Here is an 18,523-nt window from a genome sequence, read left to right on the forward strand (position 1 = left end):
ATATCTCAAAAAGGCTAAACTCACAGAAATAGAAAGTATAAGCCTGGCTACTGGGGGTTGGGGAAAGGTGGGAAAAGGAGGCATAAGGAGACTGTTCAATGGGAACAAAGATACAGATGAGTAGGTGGAATAGCTTTCGTGGTATTATAGCCAATGACAATGTATTGTGAAAATGAAATTGATAGAGTATGGGGTTTGAATATTCTCGTCACAGAGAAATGTGTTTATGAAGACAGGTGATATGTGTGTAAAGTTTATAATAAAGCCTATAAGCAATGTGTATATGTACCAAAATAGTATTCTCTCCCATAGGAAAATATGTAATTCTTACCTGCCACTTAAAGATATATTCATTTCAATCAAGCTAAATGAAGATAGTATGGGCTGTTAAACTTCTGTTATACAGACAAGCACACAGGATGTCAGGATGCAGGACACAGCGGAGCTTTGAGATGCACAAATTCACTGAGGTAGACATTAGATGTGATGTTTTAAAAGCTGGTAAACAGCAATAGAAGAAAAATAAATTGGGAGACTGAAGAAGCCATCACAAGCTCTCCAGGAGTTTAGCTGAGAAACTTACAAACAGTCGAGCAAGGGCTGGGGATGGAACACAGAGAGGAGTGCTTGCCTGGTGTGTACAAAACCCTGAGTTCAACCTTTAGCATGATAAATAAAAGAGAAGTAGACAAGAGAATGTTTAGCCAGAGCCAGGGAGGCAGGTCCCGAGCACTGCTCCTGGATGCCTGGAGGCTAAAGAAATCCTTGTGAACAGACAGAATAGTGAGACCCATCATGAGGCAGCAACTCATTCCTCCTCTTGCCAGGGAATAAATGCATAACCATTTACGCAGGGACATATGTGTGTGTACATGACGGTGGGAACAGGAAAGAGTGGAGAGACAGAGATGGAAAGTGACCCATTCCAACAAGAGAAGGAAAGACAAGAAAGAGGGCTTAGATCCTGGGAGGTGAGGCAAGCCAAAGATATGCCCAGAGGTTTATAGCTTATCTTGAGCAGCTGTCTGGCTGCTCTTATAGTGGTCCTTTTTGAGGGGTTATTCTCCTGTAAGTAACGCCACGGAGATGCAGTTGTCAATGCACTTGCAATATTCAGAATGAGGCTGGTAATTGGGTCATCTTATTAGCAAGCAACCACCACTAAGCCGTTGAAGAAGCTTCCGGTTATCCCCTGTCAATGTGCTTAGTGAGGAGCCAGAGGGCAAGGGTGGTGAATAATTAGTCCACTTAGTGCCGTTCTTTAGTGAGTTTTCTCTCCGCTTCCACCACACTTCCTTTTCAGACGGGAGCCTCAAGAGCAAGAGGTGTGATGCTTAGCACAGTAGTTCTTGTTTGCCATCTTTCCCCACTTTTCTCACCCCTCACTTTACACTGGCAAGACGCCTTAGAGTTAGAGGGCATATCCAGGGGTGCAACACACCTCCGTTTGGACTCCAACTTTGTAACAGTTTCAGTTCTGTGGGTACTATTGAGCCAAATGTATCAGTTCACCAGCTCAGGGGATCGCAGTAAGAACTGAGCTTAGAGATGGAGAGAGGGACAAGGGTGAGGTCAGATTGAAGGACCAGGAAAGAGGCAGGAGAAATAAGAGTGAGATCTCATTTCAACCCCACAGTCCTTCCAGTGTGTGACATATGGCATGTGGGATGTAAAATACTGTGCTACCCTGGGACCTTAACGTTGCTTAGAAACCTTTGGTTCCCAGTCTTCAATGGCAATCATTACTGCCCTTAATGCTTCCATTTTTGTTGTTTTCAATTTTGTTGTTAGCATGGATGGATATTTCACATAAATTGTGTTTTTAATCCATAATCAGTTGGTTTGGTGAGCTTCATACTTTGTAAAAAGATATCTGAGTGAATTAACTTATAAAGAAAAAAAAAAGGTTTATTTTTACTGGAAGTTTGGATGTTTTAGTCCGGGATCAAATTGCCCTTCTGCTTTAGCCTTCTATAAGGACTTCCTACCAAGATGAATTAAACTCCTCTTCCTTAACCAGCTGTATACAATAAACCTGTCTTCTCAATTCAAAAATAAATCAAACGTTCTGAGTTTGTCCTGGGTTTTGCAGCTGCTGTCCTCCATCTGAGTGAGCACAACTTGCTGCCAGCTTTTCTGTATGTGTCCCTCTGTTCTTTGTCCCCTAAACCCTCAGTTAGATCAATCCCAAAAGCTGCACAGAGAGCAGACTCTTCTTCTTCTCCTCCTCTTCCTCTTCCTTCTTGTTCCTCAGACTTAGTCCCACTCTGGTCTGAGCTGGACCTCAAACTTGTAGCTGTCCTCCTGCCTCAACCTCAAGCTCTGGGCTTACAGGAGCGAGCTACAGCTCTCCGCTTCAGATCTCCTTTAACAGTTTACTTAAAGCCCTTTCCATAGAGGCTTATGGTTATTTATAGAGCAACATGGAAACTTCTTAACAAGTGGTATAAAACAACCTGTCTGTTTCAGTTTTCATGCTCCACTAACCTTCTTGCCCCCTGTCCCAGAATAGACGCTGCCATTCATGTCAGACCCATCTTCAAAAGCTCTTCCTGGGGGATTCCCTGAGCTGTGCTCAGTGAGACACTGCTTTCAAAGAAACTCTAAACAGCTCTCCCAAGGAGCTGGCACTGAACTCCATCCACCTCTGCTTCTCAGGTTGTCCCACTGACTGAGGACCAGCCCCTTCCTTGGAGGCAGGAAATGAGCATCCTACTTCTGACACTGTCCTCCTGACCACAGGACCACCCTCCTGAAGTCAGGGAGAGAGCATCTAACTGTTCAGAATGTCCTGACCATACTCCCTGTGAAGACAGAGGCTCTCTTCCTGTTCTTACCCAGTCTGGTACTCTCTCATGCAATGTGCTCAATAACTGCTCACTACTCTGAAGGGAAAAAAAAAAAAGAGCGTTATGGTAAAAGAAGCCAAACAAAATTATGGGAGATAAAAAAGCCAAACAAAATTATGGGAGATAAAAATGCAACTATAAAGAGGATATTTAAAATTATATTTTTTTTTGTTTTTTTTTGGAAAAGAAAGTCGCTGAGTATGAATGCCAACTTGACATTTATTGTAATGCTGGCACAAAATCTTAAACTGCCATAGAGTAAAAAAAAAGGGGGGGTGGATATTATATTAATCGCCATCCATGAAACTACAAATCCACTTGTGTTGTATCATCCATCCTGCTCGGCGTTCTACAGAGCAAAGGCAATAGCCAGCTGGAGCCTCACAGTTACAGAGGCGAGTTCTGCATTTTATTAAAGGGTGCTATAACAATAAAAATATACTAGAGTAGTATTTGCAGCAAAACAATTTTAGTAAATATTCCACTAAACGAGATCTGTGTTTTGACTGCACGCCAACATGAAGCCTCTAATATGCAGATGTGCGTGGTGACTGAAGAGGCACAAACCACAGCACGAGGCAAATGCATTTGACCACAGAACTTTTTTTTCTTTTCTTTTCCAAGGGAGCATCTCGTGACAGCTGTCCACAGGGAAGGCGGGCTGGGAAATGCTGTCCTAGTTTCTCGGCTGCCATTATTAGTTGCTTCACACGGTTGTTTAGAAATAAGCAAACCCGTTGTCAATGCAGAAACCCACAGGGCAAAGATTTAAAATGACGTCCCATAGAACTGCTTCTTCGAAATGGCAAAATAGCCCCTTCTCAGCAAAATAAAGCATAAAGTGCAGGCGCAACATGCCCTCTGACTTATTTCTCTGTGAGATTTGGGGCAGGAAAGTTCTCTGCAGGGAAACCATGTTATATGTGTGAAAAGCACACATCAGCTTGATAATTCCATCCAGATTTTCTGAATGATAAAAAAAGGGAACATGGTCCTTAAAGTGTTGGCTCTCAGACTGTAATGGTTTGGATAAGGTGTTAATGTGTTCCCCAAAGAATGTGTTGGAAGCTTGGTCCTCAGTGTGACAGAGTCAGGGGGAGGTTGAACCATTGCAAAATGCTTAGTGCCCAGTGATTAGGTCCTTGAGGACTTGGCCTTGGATGGGATGAATGATGAGCCTGGTTCTTGCCAGTCTCTTTCTTTCTTCCCATGAAACTCCACCCTCTTGCATCGGCTCCCTCCATAATGCCATCCTCCAGTTCTCCAGTGATGGGATACAGTGAATGGGTCTCTCACCAGATGCTGAACAATCAACCTGATGTTGGACGTCAAAAACAGCAATCTAAATACCCCCCCCCTTTTCCCGGTGAAGTACATAGCCTTGGGCATTTTATTTTAGCAATGTAAAATGGCCTGGCATGTAGATATGAGGGGGGTCCCCTGCTACCCTGAGGCCCTGCAGTGCCTGTTTACCTCATGACTTTGACTAACTTGGGGTCAGGAGCACACTGCAAGGCAATCTCATAGCTCTATGTAAAGCAACCACACTTCTCCTAACTCTACCCTGCGTCCTGTGAGCACAAAAGATTCTTCATTCTTCTCACCCCTCACCCATTCTATTACTCTATCCTTCTCTGATTCTCGGGCCTTTTCCCTGACTGTTCTTCCCCTTCTGCCTACAACATTCAAGCCCCTCCATTCTGAAACAAATACCAAACCAAGATGCCATCCCTCTAACTCGTGTCTCTAGTTACCACCGAGATTTTACTTTCCTGCTTTTGACCTACCTATTATGTCACACCTCATTTAATTTCAGATCATTACAAGTGTTTCTGTCACCCAAGTTATCAATGTCTTCATAATTGTTGAGTCCAGTGGGAAATTCTAACCTTGGTCATTCTTGTCCTCTTAAGGAACTTATCTCTCTCAGTCTTAGTACATAACCTGGTTTTGTCCTAATTCTCAGATTGTTTGGCCTTTGCTTTCCCTTCAAGGACCCCAGTTTCTGGCATCTTCCTTTAAAGCTGGTTTCCCCCAAGATTTGAGTCCCTGTCTCCTGTTTACATGATTAACTTTTGCTGAATCAACTTGTCTATCTGCATGTGTATGCTATCTAAGTCTCTTTCTGCCGTATCAGACACCACTTTTCCACTTCATACTCAGACTGTCTTTGAATATGTAGTCACCAAAGTCACTCAAGAACCCCTTAAAAGCAGTCCTGGTACTTTTCAGGTTCACCTGGGTATGTTTGTTTAATCATTTCAATCTTGATGCCATGTGAAAAGAGGTGGCCATAATGCAGTGCCCAGAAAGGTGCCAGAAGAAGTGCATGGGAAATTACACAACACTCTGCACTGAAATACCCCTTGCCAGTGCATCACCAGTGGGAAACATTGCCAGCATCCTCGCTTCCCACACTCAGGTTTCTTTCCTGTTTCTCTGTCATCACAGCCTAAAGAACATGGGCGTTACACTTGACTCCTTCTTTCTCTTACCTCACACCCACCTTATATGTTTTGCCTCCTCAGTATTTCTTGAATCCCATTACTCCTTTCTTTCTGCAGTTGCTGCCCTCATCCAGGCTCTCATCCTCTACCCTCTGAGCATCCCTCCTCCAATATTGATGTTCTACAGCCACATGTTTTGTGCTGGAGCTAACCATCATGAATGAGACTTCTCAGTATCATTTCCATCCTAGACCCTGAAGCCCTGCTACTCAAGAAATGAAAGAAACGGAGGCATTGAAGTATTGCTGACAACATTCGGATGCATGGTAGGGGTCAAGATATGTAGAAATGCTTGGGCACCTGGTGGCTGCAGTCACAAATGACTCACTTTCGTGGTACTTTTATGAAGGGCTGGCCCTGTGTGTTCACAAGATGATGTATGTGGAGGGGAATCTAGCCTGCTTCATAGGCCACCTCCTCTGAAGGCACCTAGTGTTATGGATTGAATCTCCAATGTGCCAACAGGCTGATGTATTGATCGCTTGGTTTCTGGGTGGTGAGGTACCATTTAGGGAGGTTCTGCACAATTGAGGAAGTGGGGCCTAGTTGGAAGGAGTAGAGCACTAGAAGCCTGTCTTCATAGGTTATACCCCGCCCTCTGTCTCCTCTTGTTTTCCTGCTTGCTGTCTACAATAGGTGAATTGAACTGCCACCTCCTCCATACATGTTCCATTATGGACTCAAGGTCAGCAGGGGCAAGGAATCTGAACAAAATCTCTGAATCATAGGTAAGAAGACACTTTCCCTCCTTTAAGTGGTCTTCTTGTGTTTGGGCAGCAGCAATGTAAGAGTGACTAATACAACCAGAGAAAAAGGATGCATTTGCGGTTTTCCTCACTGAAGAGGAGCAAGTGAGGCATGCATGCTTTGTTGGTAGCTTCTGTGAAATGCTTGTTTTTTTGTTGTTTGTTTGTTTTTGTTTTTGATTTTTTTGATACGAGGCTCTGGTCTTGCTGGTGTCTTTCTCTCCCTCTTCTTTCAGCTGTAATTGGAAGTAAGAAGCATGGGACTGTATGGGCTGTTGTGAGACTGAGGTAAAGGACAACAGAGGCTCTGAAGTGTTGGCCTCAACCCTCTGGGGCTCCTAGATTGGGCCCAGGAAGGAGGACATTGCTCACGGATCAGAGCATTGCTCCAGAGGGCTGGGTAAGTGTTTTCTCCTGTGTTGGGAAAACTGGTGAAGAAGGCAACTAAGGATTCTTTCCTCGGAGTAACTTTTTCATCTCAGCCCAAATAGTTATCATCAAAACAAAATGGGGAGGGTGGGGGGGGCAGCGAATACTGGACAGGATGTGAGGAAAGGAACACATTGCTATTGGTGGGTACAAATTATTATAGCCCCTGTAGAAAAGCAGATGCAGGATCTACCAAAAAATTAAAACTGGAATAGGTTTATGATCTGGCTATCCCAGTCCTGGAAACATACCTGAAGGAAGCTAAGTTAGGGCAAATCCACATGTACTGAAATGTTGTTTACTACAGCCAAGATAGGTAATTAGATCAAGGTGGCTACACACACACACACACACACACACACACTATTCAGCTCTAAAGATACATGGAATCAAGTAACATGCAGGAGAAACCGTGGGGCTAAAAGACACCATGTTAAAATTAAGGCACACACAGATAGATGGGTGTCATGTTGTCTGTCGTATATGAAAACAAAAGAAAAAAAATGCCTTGAAAGTAGAAGATGAACAAGTTGAGGAAGGGAAGGGGTTGAGGGAAAGAGTAGGAGATAGCAGAAGAGAGGGAGAATATGCCACAGCATGTACGTGTGTGGCACTATCACAGCAGAACCTATTGGTTTGTACAATTAATATGTGTTAATAATAGTAGAGATTTAAAGAAGGATAATTTTTTTTTCTCTCTCAGCTAGGTATGGAGAAGGGGAGAGTACCCTAAAGTAACAGCAAATTAACACCACCAGCTGCTCTCAAGTCCCAGCTGCAGCCACAGGTTAGCAGAGCCACAATTAACGCCCTGTTCCAGCTTTCATGATTTATCATTGCTGCAGGCTGAGGTGGAGAGAGAGGGAGAGAGAGAAAGCCACACCCACCTCTTCAAATTCATTAACGCCTCCCACCTAACACTGCAGCTGGCTGTGTCTGCCCACAGCTAATGAATGCGGTTGTCAAACACAAGCTTGCAAAACGCCGGCAGAGGAAACGCCCTGACTCTCCGAGGGCTCTTCTGGACACCTTTTTCTTTTTCTTGGAAAACCGGTGCACATAAGACCATCTTGCTTAAATATTTTAACAATAATCACTTAAACATTAAATGTGTATTTAAATAAGGAGGAAAAGATGGAAGATGGATGATAGGGAAGGAAGGAAAGAAGAAAGGAAGAGAAGGAAATTAGTTAGAAGGCAGAATAACTCCTAAATAAGACCCCTAAGCTAGGTTCTGAGGACAGGTACGAAGGGGCACTCCACAGTAGTTACCTGTTGTGTGGCAGACAAAAGTTCCCGAAAAGCAGAAGGAACCAATAATAAAAAGTACTGACTGTGGCCTGGAAGCAAATCAGCAGGAAGATTTGTGTGTGTGTGTGTGCGTGTGTGTGTGCATGTGTGTGTGTGTGTGTGTGTGTGTGTGTGTGTGTGTGTGATTTTAACATAGTAATAACATTCTGCAAGTAGTAGATAATGCTCTTCAAAAAGAACATTTCAAGTAATATTGTGGCTTTATTTAATCGTGCACAACCCTCTATTTTTTTTAAAGATTAATTCTAGTTTTATTTATGTGCACATGTGTGTGTCTGTGCATGTGAATGCTGGTGTGTGCAGAAGCCGGAAGATGGTGTCAGATTTCCTGGAGCTGGAGTTACAGGTGGCTGTGAAGCAACTGACATAGGAGCTGGAATTGAACCCAGGTCCTCCGCAGGAGCAACACCCTGAGTCATTTCTTCAGCCTGTCACTTTTTAATAATTTAAGTATTTTCGCATGCATTTGTATGTGGATGGGACAGCTTGTGGGAACCATTTATCCTCTTCCACCCAGTGAAGCCTGAATATCTAACTAAGCTCCTCAGTCTTGGCAGCAAGTGCCGAGCTTTCTAACTAGCCCCTAAGCCTTCAGAAGAGATCCACTTCCCGAAGTAAAATGATAAGGGCTGGAGCAATTCCAGCCTCTCCCAGTCTTAGCACTATTGCTGCACTGACCCTGTAACAGTTTGAATGATAGGAACAAAAATTGGACAGGAGAAAAATCCCCCACCCCTGGTTCTACGTCTCCTTCACATGTGGGTGACTTCTCGGCTACTAAACAGTAGAAAGTTGAAATCAGTTACTTTCTTTTTCTTACATTGATGATAACTTTGGAATCAGATATGTAATAATTCTCAGAAGGGCCACAATGGAACAGCATTTAATGCTAAAAATATGAAGAGGCTAAACAAGATTTAAAATACATGTTAGTTTGACTCTACAGGTTTTTATCTTAAAAGTAAGATGCTCTATATATTTTCTTCCTTTATATTGAAGAAATAAAATCAATACTGTTTCTCTTTTGTGTGTTTGAAGACTTCAGTTCTTACCATAGTAGATACTGTGGTATGTGCCCAGACCTCTCTGTTTTGGTAAGGGTGTAGGGGCTGACAGCTCTCTATCGCCGACCCACTCTTAGAGTCTTGCTGGCCAACACAGGAAACCAACTGTGTTCTATTACAGCTCTTCCCTAAGGGCAGTCTAGAACCAAGGACCAGCCCACGTACAGGGACAGAGGGCTCACAACCTTCCTTGCAATGGAACAACTCTGAAGAATCTAGTCCAGCTATAAACCTCGGGGTCTACTGAGGCTGCTGTTGTCTTGCTAACTCTTCCCTCTGCCCATCACTGACTCCTGAACTCCTTTACACATGTTGATCCCAAGGATAGCCCAAAGAAACTGTAGTGAGACTACATAGTACGAATGAGCTGTGGTTACCATGTTAATTGGACACAAAACTCGTGTTTCAGTTTATGGGGATGTTGTAACTTTTGTCTAACGTCTGGAAAGACAAATATAAACACACTGAAACTTCTTTTTTAAGACTATGAGCCAGGCGAGGTGGCACGTGCCCTTAATCCCAGCACTTGGAAGGCAGAGGCAGGAAGATCTCTGTGAGTTCGAGGCCAGCCTGGTCTACAAAGAGAGTCTAGGACAACCAAGTCTACACAGAGAAAGCCTGTCTTGAACAAACAAAACAAGGCAAAACAAAACAACAAAACAAAGAGAATGTTTTTCTTTTTATTGATTTCTACTGGTATTTATATCGCATATTTAGATTTATATCTATTTCTTTTATATTTAGTTTGATCTTCCAAAATTGCAGGTACCATTATATAGGAAACATTTTTTATTTCTAAGTGCTTAATGCTAGAGGATTAAAGGGAATGATTTTTAAGTTTTCATATCTGTCTATCTATCTTACGAAGTAATGTTATGCCTTCCCTCCTTTGACTTTGTTATGTTTTCTAAAAATATACACAACACCAACAAAAAACATACAGTTTAACTCTTACTCCCCATTGTTAACAGAAGATATCCCTCTTGCATTGTTTCTTTTTACAAACCTCATTGGGCTGTTTAATAAACAAATGCTGACAGCAGGCATTACTATCCTGTTTCTGATTATAATTGAAGTTTAAGACTATCCCACTGATTGCCTGGCTTTCTCCTTCAGCTCCTGTGAGTGGTCCTGTGGACATATTTCCTTACCTTGAGCTACTCTTGCTTTTCTGTGCCTGCATTTATTCAATACCCATAAATGCCAGGAAACATTTACTAAAATATGCCAAATATTAGTGATTTTGCAAAAAGGAACCAAGATCAAATTAATTTGAGAATCAAAGGACCAAACAAAGCTACATGGTACTTTCCGGAACCTTGGAAATGTACGTTGTCAGTCTTCAAGAGCAGAGTACAAAGTGGCCAGTGAGTTTTATTACTGTTCCATTCATTTCTCATCAGAGATTGCCTTCATGCAGAACTCGCTTTGGGGTCGCCTATGTGGAGAGCAGATGCTGAGGTTTGCAAATTCTCCCAGCCCATGAAACCAACTAAATCACTGTGAAGTCAAATCACAACTGTGCAATGCCATTTCAGAAAAATAAAACACTCAGTTCAATAATTTTTTTTTTCACTAAATATGCTTCTATGCTAGATTTTCTATTTTTTGATGCTTGGTCAATTTAACCACTCCTCCAGTCAGTCTTAAATACGGTGCTAGAAATAATTGTACCCAGTGCCCAACTCTGTCTACAGTGACCCCTGGTAACCTGGTTAGGGCAGACAGCACTCACCAATGACATATTCCACTCTGAAGAGATCCTTCCTGGGGTCGTATGGACGATTGAAGTCGATCTGGACGTAGAAAGACTGCCCTCGGCGGACAATCAAGTTGTTGTTGTCGTATTTCTCTGTGTGGTGATCAATCTTGTTGCTGTCCCATCTTTCCTTGAACAGGTGAACAGCCGTGACATTCAGGTAATCTGTCCATGCAGAAAGCAAAGTAAGGAAGTCATTCAATGTGTTTGACCTAGCCCCTCCCTCGATAATCAAGCTTATTTTTCTAGAAGAAAATCTGCTGGACCGAGCTGCAAGGGAAGGGAGGGAGCAGCAGATTCAAGAATCAGCCTCTTGGCTGTAGAAGACAGATTCATTTTAAACCTCTCCCCACCTGCGAGCTTGTTTCAGCACACAGGATTAACTCACTTTGGGAGAGAAGGGCGCCTGGTTTGTAGATCTAGACAGAGAGAAGCGAGGGTCAGAGTTCAAGTCTTCAGCTCAAATCTCACGCTGGGTTTTGTTAAGCCAGGCTCTTCCCATTGTGACTATCCCTCCCTGTGTGACACCGCCACATCAGTTTCCCCATCTTTCGAAGGGGAGGAATCAAATCTGACAAAGCCTCAAAGGGACAAAGCTAGCCATTAATCCAAACTTCCCCTCCTACCCCAGGAAGGGTCAAATGTCCTCCTACTGAAATTCTAAAAGTAGATCTGATTCCTCAAAGGCAAGGAGGAGGGGGGACAGAGCTCTAGAAAGGAAGGCTGCACTCTGTGTGACAACATGTGACCACATCCACTGGCATAGGCAGAATCAGACTCACACTTCCTTGCCTAAATGAGCCATGTAGGTGCCAGACTCTTGTCCTTTTGGTGCCAAAATGTCCAAGCTTTTCCTGTCTTTTGGAGTCAGGAGTATACATGTCAACTCTATGCCTGCTGCTCATGTAATTTTGCATATGTTCGCTTATTTTACAGACCTGCATGCTAGGCTACAACGTCACCCAGAGGCTCACATAGATGATGGTGACAGGAGATTCCATGAGTGAAAGGAACTTGCAGATAATCTGACACGTCCTAGTCCTGGAGAAAGGGGAGCTCCTTCTTGCCTTTCTTCATTTCCTTGTGCATATGAGCATGCACAGGAAGGGCAGAAATGTAGTTCAGGAGATTAGCGGGGTCAACTGGTTTGTGTACACAAGTTTGGAGTCCTATGTATTAAGTTGAGACAGATAGCCTGGCCACACTTTTCAGAGCTGCCTGGCTACTTGGTGCATGCTTTCCTCTTATGGCTGGAGACATGTTGCATTCAGAAAGCACAATAGCTTGGGCTTGAATCCTTGTGGAGACATCTTCTTGCAACACTCCCAGAACCCCTGTGAACTCGAGACAGGACTCCCGGCCCCTTTAGACTCTATTTTTCCCTTGTAGAGAAAAAAGAAGAAGTTGGGTATGTTAAGATTCTCTGGAACTCTTATGTTCAATAGTCTCTGAAACACTCTTGAAAAAAGTTAAGGTTTGGGTAAAATTGAGTCAAAATTCAAGTCTCAAAATTCCTTGTATATGATGATATTTTTCTTCCAGATTTGAGTTATCTTCCCCTCTCAGATGAGGAGATTGCTACCTGGAAAATTTCTACGAAGATTATAGTTATAGTGGATGGGTCTGGTGCTGTCCCTGGCACTGAGTGGCACCGTTAACCTACAGTGACTCATAGACCGGGAACTCTGAGAAAGCCAGTCCATAGGGTGGGGACTTATGGTTTCCTCTGACTGTGCTGTTAGGCAGGCAAAGCACAAGACACTCGGACTTTTGCGTCATCTCAAAGACTTGTCAACATACAGCAACCCCTGGAGAGCGCTTTTCCTTTAAAGTGGAAGCTACAGATGTATAATTTTGGAGTCCTTCTCCTCCATGCTGCCTTTTCTTCTAACTTCTATGACTTTATTAGAACCACAATTCCCATGTTAAAGCAACCTAAGAGACAGGCAGATCCCCAAGCTTTGCTAGCTAAACAATCTAACTCCAGGTTCAGAGAGAGACCCTGACTCAAAAAATAAAGTGGTTAATTGTACAAGAGGATGCTTGATGCTGACCTCTGACCTCCACATGCACATGCACTAGTATGTATACACACACATGAGCACACACAAACACATGTACATACCTCTCTTTGTGTTTCAGTGTCTCTGTTTCTCTCTATGTGTCTCTCTCCCTCTATCTCCCCCACACTTCCTCTCTCACACACACATACCAAGATGGGAAATCCTCACCAAAATGACTTTATGGATCAACTCTTCTGGTCCTCTTTTTAATCATCACCAATATCATCTAAAACCCCAAAGCTCAAAATGGTTTCATCAGCTTTCCATTCCTGTACAGCAGTAGAAGGAATGCCCTCAATATCATAACTTCGCTGAAATTAAGAGGTAAAGACACCTCTAAACCATTTGGTAGACCTTCTAGGTATAGTTGAGCTATCCCTATTCATGGAGCCTGGCCTCTGTGTGAACAGGGAACTCATTACCTCATGGGACACACAGTCCACTCTCATGCAGCTCTACTATTCTCAAGATGCCCTGTCACCTGCTTCCCTGTGGATTTTCTGACCAGGTGTGCTGGTTCTGACTTCCACACGGATCCAGGGCAAGTCTGTCCCTCTGGTACCCTGGAGTTTAGAGGCCACTTGGAGATATCTCTGAGCAAAACTCTCTCGACTTTTAACCTCTTCTTTAAGGAATCATTTTCAGAATTTAATGAATTCTGTTTCATGATAGATTTCATTTTGTCAGTTTCCCTTAGGGAGAATTTTTCCTCAACTAAAATGCATTATCCTGGCTGTAGTTTTTCTAATAAACAACAATGAAACTACTACAACTTGTAAAAATAAAAGGTTATTTTTTTAAGCTCGGGCATCATTGGATACGGATATCTTACTTTGGATTTACATTAAGCATCTGCTGAAGCAAAACCCTTAAAACACATTCTGATGTCATTTCTATCGATAGCGGATTGCAGTTCTGTTCAGACGCCCACAGATCTCTCACCTGTGTAGCTATTTGGCTATATTTACTTATGCATCTGATTTTTTTTTTTCTTTGTGGCTCCATCTTTAAGCCTTGTATGAATTCATACTACATGCCTACTGGTAGAGTAGGTTTATTGTTCCACACTTTTGCAATCATTTTGGATGTTATGTGTGCATGCAGTATTCTTACTGTTTGCTACGGCCAGATTTCCATAGTGTGATGTTTTGTGTTGTCTGTTATCCAAGGCAGGAAGACAATTAGACAATTGCTACATAACTGAAAGCTAAGTAAGCCTACAGTGGTAAAAAACCAAAAGAAGCATAAATAATAAAGGGAGTTTAGGGTTCTGGAATGGGGTGTGGGAGAACCCCTCACTCAAGGGAGATGAAGGACATTTTCTGGAGAAAGTATGATAGAAGCAGTGACCAACGGAGGAGGCAAATTTTCCACAAAGGAAGAAAATAGGGTTCTACTTCATCTCTGTTGCTGTGATGAAACACTTTGAGCAAAAGCAACTCAGGGGAGGAAAGGGTTTAATTGGCTTTCAGTCCATCACTGAAGGAAGCTGGGGTTCAGAACTTGGAGTTATGCTCTGGCTTGTAATAAGCTCAGTAGCTTTTTTTTATATAGTCCAGGACCTCCTGACTAGGAAATGGCCCTCCTACAGAGGGCTGGCCCTCATTCCCTCTGAAAGACAATCAAGACCACCCTTTAAGATGTAACTAAAGACCAATCTGGTAAAGATAAATGCTCATTTGAAACTCATGTTTCCGGTGATTCCAGGCTGTATGAAGTTGACAGTTAATGCTGACCAGGAGAGTTCGGGATGAGTGCTTACAGAGGAGGGTGGCTCAGAAAATAGTGAGTGATCATATAAAAGGCTAGAAGACAATAGGCTGGCTGGGTTGGGTTGAGGAGCACAATGAAAGCTGAAGGCCAGCAGCTCCTGCAAGCCTTGTCAGCCATGTTCAGGGGTTTAGAGTTTGTGTTGAGGAGCTAGCGAGAATACAAAACAATAACCTGACAAAATTATTTAGTCAATACATGCAAGTTTAAACCTCTTCTGGGGACAGAGTGGAAGAGAGTTGGGATGGTGTCAGTCTTGAAGGGTGGAAGTACAGCTAGGAAGCTGTTGCCCATTTTTGGCAATAACAGGATTTGGAGCCAGACTGTCAGGACCCTTTACATCTGCCACATATTGTCTTTACGACCTTGACAAGCTGCCTACCCTTTCTAGGACCCAGTTTCTTCATCTGCAGAGTGTAGTTGGAACGGGCAGAATGTGGAAGGGGTACTGTGTACGGGGTCAGGCGCATGCTAAGCACTCAGAAGGCAATAGCAGCAACGGTAGCTCCTAACATCTTGGAAGTCCCTGGGACTCTAAAGTTCAGAAATCAGTGTCTGGGAAGGTGTGCAGGGAACACAGAACAGTTTCCAGGATCCCATCATGAAGCAGACCCTCAAGGAACCTGCCTGACCCTAAGCATGACATTGCACATCCCCTGTCTTCTTTTTCTTCTTGCTTTTCTTTTCCTGACTCTATGGGTAGAAAAGTCCTTCCCCACTCCAGTCTTTGAATAACCCATTTCTCTTCTTAAGAAGGTGTAGACCACCATTAACAACTTTATTTTACATTTACACAGGTGATGCTACCTACAGGATTGGACGCTCCTTGAGGAGAGGACTATGCTCTGGTCATCTTGTCATCACTCATGCCTGGGGAAGTGTGTGAGAAATGTCCCAGAAGGCATTGCTGCTTTTCACTTAAATGAGTTCCACACCTAAATATTTGGGTCCTGTTTTTTGTTTGTTTGGTTTTTTTTTTTTTCATTTTTAAATAAATTGTCTCATTAACTATAGAGGAAAATATCATTTATCAGTTCTTTAAATATCATTTATCAGTCAGTTTATTCTCAAGACAAGCAATTTCAATGGCATCATATTGTTGGAAGGATTGGAGACGACAGAGTTTGAGGCCTCTGTATGAGAACTTTTGTTTCACACTGGAATAAGACCACCATGTCTTCATGCTGTTTGGAACAAAAAGGAGGTAAAGGGGCTACTGAAATTTGAGTGTATCAAGCCTAAAATAGACACACACACACACACACACACACACACACACCCCTTATGGTTTGCAAGGGATTTTTTTCTTAGTGAAAATAAACACATATAACTTGTTTTGAACATAATAGAGAGGGCCTAGGAGATGGGTACGCAGTACTTGCAATCATGAGGACCTGAGTTCATATCCATAGTACCCACTTCATAATCTAAATACACACACACACGTGTGTGTGTGCATGTGTATGTATTTATATATGTACTTGACCTATTGCACTGTTTTATACACATATGTGTGTATAGCATGTGTATGTATTTATATATGTACTTGACCTGTTGCACTGCTTTTGAGGATGTTTAATGTTAAGCATGGAATTAAAAAAATAAAAAACATGTTTTCCAAGTATCTTTTATTTATTTATTTTATTATACTATCACCCTAATAAGTCAGTGCCTTGGGGAAAGAAGGGGAAATCTCATAGGAAAATGCTGCATTCTAAGAGAGGAGAAACCAGGGCAAGTTAAATAAAAAGTCTTCACCTAATCTCTTAAGATTCCTTCTTCCAACAATCTAAACTAAGAAAAGTATTTCATTTAAAAAATGAGACTTGGAATAAAAGACATAAAAATGAAACTTAGCTGAGGTGCAAGAGATTAAAAGCCGCCTGATAGGTAAAAGGTTTAAAGCATACATGTTTAAAATGCCAGTCAAATGTGTAAGATGCATGGAAAGATAAAACCAGGCGACTTATTCTTTGAAAGTAGAAAATGACAGCCACGTTGGCGTCTCTTCAGAGTAACCTTCTGATTATAACACTAGGTGTTTTAATCTGTTTCTCATTACTGTAAGAAACATCTGAGGCTGGGTTTTTTATAAAGAAAAGAGAAATTTATGAGAGGGAGAAAGGGAAGAAGAAAGGGAGAAAAGAGAGGAGAGGAGAAGAAAGGAGGGGAAAAAGAGAAGAGAGGAGGAAGGGAGGAGAGATGGGAGAGAGAGAAGAGAGAAGATTAAGGAGAGAAGAGAGCTGAATTGGTTGGATGCCAACAGTTTAAACCACATGTTCTGGCTCGTATGAAGGGCCTGGACAATGCCTCGTGGTTTGTGGCGCATGCCATCATAAAGGCAGAAGCTCAATAGGAGAAAAATGAGAAATCGTGGCCAGCCCCACAGAGAGTGATTTATGGTCAGCTTCTATCTTTTATAAAAATTCACGCTCCTGAGAACTAGCTCAGGGTCTCACAAGGAGGACCTCAACACCCTTCTCCCACCCCAGTGACATAGGACCCTCCACTAGGCTATGCCTCTCACTTCACCACACTGAGACCAGGTTTTAGCTTGTGAATCTTTGGGGCCAAACTACATCTAAATCACAGTGCTGAGAGTTAGTGTTGGGGAAAGGGGTGAGGTCTCCAATGTCATCAAATGAGTAACATTCCGCTGGTTGATCATGGCTGGCCACCACAAAGTAAGCCAGGAACAGAATTAGGTTCTTCCAGTGTATGGTTATAGCAAGGACAACAGTTGGTTACCATGAAACATGAGCATAGGTATAAGAATAACATAAGGCATTCTAATGCCCATTTACCTGTTGATGCTCCTCCTCTGTGCACGGTACTCAGAGAACGTCTGTTAAGCTGGTTGGATGGATTGTACTTTGTTTATCGGCCTAACAAGACATAACTTAGATAGAAAGAGCTATTTCATTGTTGAGGCCTCGTTCACCACAAGCAGGAAATTAATTCACAGCTCCCTGTCCAAGTTCAGCTCCTAGCAAAATGGAACAGCTCACTTGGAAGACATTTCTTTTTTTTTAAGTCATTTTATGGTTAGGAACTTGGCAGCTTGCCCTTTCAAAGTGACAGCTTTCAAAAAGTCTACCTAACACAATTTAGTCTAATTCCAAACACCTCAGAAAATGGGCTGTTAAAGAAAGAACGTCTCTTCTCTAGAGTCAGCTGGCTCCTTGTCCTCCTACTCTCTCCCTAATATGAAAAAAAGTGGATTATCCTCTCCCTGGGTTGCAAAAATATTCTTCTGAGAATGATTATACCTGTCACAGATGGAATCTTGAAATAAGTTAAATGTTTAGGTTCATATTCTAGGAATTCCCTGGTGAGCTGAGTTCTCCCTGCAATCTTTGGTAACGTTATTACTAATCTATAGGCATTAATGCTGTGCGTGAGGAAGAAAGCTTTTTCTCACACATCTTTTGTCAACTCAGAAGGAGAAAGTATAATTAGAACAATTAAAGACATCTTTATTCAGCAGCTATTATTTAAACTGTTGCTACTAAAATGTCCTATAGCCTAAAATGCTTCAAAAATCTTAGAATAAGAGAAATGAGACTCACACCTTCTGCAGGGCTAAACGCCTTCTGGTCTACCTCTCCTCTAGCCTGAAATATCTCTTCTCAATGTTCTCTTTACTATGATAACTAGTCTTATAAAACATAAATCTGCTCTTGATAGTCCACAGCAAGTCCCCTGTGTTCTGTGGGATGGAATGAAAGTAGGGTCTTCAATGCTCATTATAGTGTGACTCCTGCCAAGTTTTTAAGGCTTATCTTTTCTTTGTTCTATAGCCAACTCTTACCACTTTTGAAAATAATCTTCCATGTATTCTTTATCCTTTTTTCCTTCATCTTTTAAGAGAATTATTTATTCTTTGCCCTGACAGGTGAAGTGTGTGTGTATGTGTGTGTGTGTATGTATGTGTGTGTGTGTGTAGGGAAATGGTATGCATACATGTGCATGTATTTGCAGGCCAGACGAGGATTTCAGGTGCTATCTTCAAGCACTTTATGTGT

At 42.4% G+C, this 18,523-nt stretch overlaps 1 protein-coding gene across 3 annotated transcripts in view; it reads right to left on the minus strand.

Annotated features, from left to right (window-relative positions):
• The window catches only part of F13a1 (coagulation factor XIII A chain), a 194,481-nt gene that overhangs the window by 146,534 nt on the left and 29,424 nt on the right, over nucleotides 1-18,523 (minus strand). For all 3 annotated transcript variants that reach the window (XM_060372378.1, XM_060372377.1, XM_060372380.1), the window contains exon 3: nucleotides 10,642-10,830. In XM_060372378.1, coding sequence (XP_060228361.1) covers nucleotides 10,642-10,830 — 189 coding nt within the window. The remainder of the gene's footprint in view (nucleotides 1-10,641; nucleotides 10,831-18,523) is intronic.

The sequence above is a fragment of the Meriones unguiculatus genome, chromosome 19, assembly GCF_030254825.1.
Source record: "Meriones unguiculatus strain TT.TT164.6M chromosome 19, Bangor_MerUng_6.1, whole genome shotgun sequence".
In the NCBI taxonomy this organism is placed as follows: domain Eukaryota; kingdom Metazoa; phylum Chordata; class Mammalia; order Rodentia; family Muridae; genus Meriones; species Meriones unguiculatus.